Consider the following 3,736-nt stretch of genomic DNA (forward strand, 5'->3'; position numbering starts at 1 on the left):
CTAATACCAAAGGAGTATACATCCGGGGAGAGACCAAGTGGTGATCTCTCCGCCACACAATGAAGCTCACAGGGAACTCTCAAATGAGCTCCCCTTCTCTCTAGTGCAAATGAAAGACAAGGGTGGTATTTATACCCACACCCATTTCACTTGCACACACACACGGTCAAACACATTACCCTCTTGTTTGACCACTTCAAACGAGCGGGTCAAAACACATTCGTTTGACCGTTTCACTAACTGTTACATATTCAACGTAAAATATAATCTAATCTATTCGACAAGCATCGGACACAAAATCTGCATCAACAAATTCCCCCTTGTCCGTTGCTGTCGAATGCTGAAAATGCAACTGCAATCGATCTTCAGTCAAGTATTCATCTTCTCTGTGTTAACAAATTCCCCCTTGACCGATGATCCAGGTAAGTAGTATCTTGATGCTCCTTGTAAAACATTTCCCCCTTAAAGTATGTGTATCTGTGTTGGCAATTAACTGATCTTCAGCATTACAAATGAGCGTACGTTGAACTAATCTCACACTAATCACGGTCGACGAAACAACCCAGTTATTTTTCGGTAAAAGATACAACCATGATACCCAGATGATAAGCAGCATAAAGACCGAATATCTCAGAACCTCGACAATCTCTCAAACGAAATTTCGGTACTAAGACCATATGCCAATGAATGGTTCCCACCTGGTCTTCAGTCGATTTAAGATTTATATCACCCTGCACACTTTAAAATGATTGTGAGCCTACCGATACATCTTATATAGAGCTGCTTATCGTAATGTTAACTAACTGAACAACAAGAGCATTTTGGCGTGACCGTAACTAATATGATTCTCTTACCCTCAAAACCCACAAAAAGAATGTCTGTAAATATTTATTTACTGCTTTCTGTCTTTACTTTCGAAATATTCAAAAATACCAAAAAGATTTTAGGTGTGTTTTAATATAAACTTTCTAAAAGCCAAAAAGATTTTATTTCTATTTTATTTTCGATCGTACGATGTTGGATCTCGAGTCTTCGTTACCTGAAACCTGAACGAAAACCGAATTGACTAAATCTTCATAAACGGTTGAAATTTGCAAGTTTTTGAAAGTTAAATCTAAAATTGACAAATTTATTAAACTTTCAAACTGTCGGACGGTGTTTGATTGAAACATGGTCATACGTGTGTCATTTGTTTATACTAACTATATTCCAAGCAGTTGTTCTCATTACGCGTTTAGATTTCTTGCATGTGTAGATTCTAAAGGCAATGAGAACATGGTCGTTGACAAGCTTCGGAATGAAGACACGACGTGAAGGCACTCAAGTGATGAAGATGATCGAGTTGCCGCTGACCATCATCAACCCCACAAGGATCTCAAGCACTAATGATCAAGTCATTCACGAGCATAACTCAAGGGGGAGCTTATGTTAAGGGGGAGTTTGTCAACACACTTCCTACATGAAACGGGTAGTTTGTTGATACACTTTCTGCTTTCAAGACGTGAAGACTTTGAGGATCCTCCGACATGGAAGACATGGAAGATGAACCTCACGAGTAGCGTCCAAGGGGGAGTTTGTTGATACATATTATGTCGTCGCGACTCGACTCGGTTCGACTTGGCTCGGTTCGACTCGGTTAGGTTCGGCTCAAGCCCGACGTCACGACATTCCTCCGTCGTGCGCCCCAGAGTTCGACACGCGAAGCACGGAGAACCGAGAACGCTTCCCGCTTGACACATCATCATGACATCATCATGATGATGTCATGATGATGTCAAGACTTTGACTAAACTTCACATATTTGAAACAAGTTGAAATTCATGTACGTGCATGAGTATGTGAAACTTCACTTGGGCCAATCAGAATGCAGCATGGACTTCAACAACTTGGGCCAAAGCCCAAAGCTCGGCGAAACACAATGGAAGTCGACGAAACTGGGTTGTTTCGTCGACCTTGTTTATGATCCGTCGTCTAGTTCTTCCATTTCGCCAAGTTTATGATTCGCCAAGCCTGATTCGTCGAGTTAGTTCTGTTTCGTTGTGTGTAGTGTTATAAATAGTCTGTTGTTAGACAGAAAATGTAGAGAACACAGAAGAGAGCACATAGAGAGCAAACACACACACGAGAGTTTGAGAGAGTTTGCAAAATATATTTGTGAATATTGCTTTGTAACTGGACCTTTCGTACGTATTAATACAGAGGTGTTAATCGGTGAATATTGTGTGTCGTGTATTTGCGTGTTCTATCTCGGTTTGCCTTTCCGGTTGGATTCCGCACAACCGGGTTGGTTTGTACAAAAGGATTAGGCGACTAGATCCTCCTAGCCGGACCTACAAACGATCGTAACCCTAAGTTTCCCAATTTGATTATAGAAAAAACACGCAATTGTAGATTGCCGTAACCTTGAATTGAAACGAAAAGGAAGAACAAAATCGATGAGTTCGAAGTGAAATTGATCGAAAGAGTGATCAATTTCGGTGAATTGAAATGAAGTCGAGTTTAAATTGATTGATCGGAAGAGTGATCCATTTCAGCGAATTGTACGAAAGCTGATTGATCGATTTGAATGCGGAATTTGATGAATTAGGGTTTAAGTTCAAGGGCGTCCAGATGATCGAACAGCTCTGATACCAACGTTGCAATAAGAAATTGAGAAGAATCATAAGAGGAACAAGAGTCAATTCACTATGGAGATAAGATCTTTACAGCTGATTACAACAGCTTATAACGATCTGATTCCAGTTCGTAACTTTTTTTCTAATAATATACCCTCTAAGAATACAACAATTACACATAAGACCCTCTACTTGTTTTGACATGTAACACCTATAAAGTACTTTTAGTACATGTGTGGCTTCCATATACAATATCCCTAAAAAAACTAACACCAACTTTCAACTTCTTGCTGTCAAGATTAATACGAACAGATAATATGTCCTGGTTTTTCTCCAGTTGTATTTTCTGTTACATTTTCCACTACATATGTACATGTATATAAAGATAGAGTTGGATGAATAAGAATACACTTCTCATATTTCTCTTATTTTATTATACACAAACTCATCACTACATATGAAAATTGTCTTCTTGTATAGAACCCGAAGTTCTAATTATAAAGAACCCGAAGTTCTCCTAGATTATCCATTATATACCCATGCTTGTTATTAAATGCATGTCTCTTTCTTTTGTAGATAAAATGTCGAACTTATCAAAGCTTGAATTCACCGCACTTGACATCTCGGGTAACAACTACCTCCCATGGACTCTTGATGCTAAAATTCATTTGACAGCAAATAATTTGGGGGAGACAACTATTGATGGTAATCAAACTTCACCTCAAGATCAAGCGAAAGCTATGATATTCCTCCGCGATCATCTTCATGAAGATCTAAAGCGGGAATATCTAACCGTTGGGGACCCCCTTGAATTATGGACAAACATCAAAGAACGTTTTGACCACCAGAAGTTGGTCTTACTCCCCAAAGCCCGCTATGAATGGCTTCATTTACGACTACAGGATTTTAAGACTGTCAGTGAATATAATTCTGAGTTAAAATTATGTGGTGAAAAAATAACCGATGAAGACATGCTTGAAAAAAATTTCTCAACGTTATATGCCACAAACATGCTCCTGTCGCAACAATACCGGGAATGTAAATTTACTAAATATTCTGAATTCATATCATGCCTTCTGGTTGCGGAGCAAAACAACAAGCTCCTACTACAAAACCATTAA

The 3,736-nt window shown here is 39.0% G+C and overlaps 1 protein-coding gene across 1 annotated transcript; it reads left to right on the top strand.

Annotated features, from left to right (window-relative positions):
- The first annotated feature begins 3,196 nt into the window (after positions 1–3,196).
- Positions 3,197–3,736, top strand: LOC110933077. The gene has a single exon (XM_022176317.1). The coding sequence runs from the start codon at positions 3,197–3,199 to the stop codon at positions 3,734–3,736; it is 540 nt and encodes a 179-aa protein (XP_022032009.1).

The sequence above is a fragment of the Helianthus annuus genome, chromosome 4 (assembly GCF_002127325.2).
Source record: "Helianthus annuus cultivar XRQ/B chromosome 4, HanXRQr2.0-SUNRISE, whole genome shotgun sequence".
NCBI classification, from domain to species: domain Eukaryota; kingdom Viridiplantae; phylum Streptophyta; class Magnoliopsida; order Asterales; family Asteraceae; genus Helianthus; species Helianthus annuus.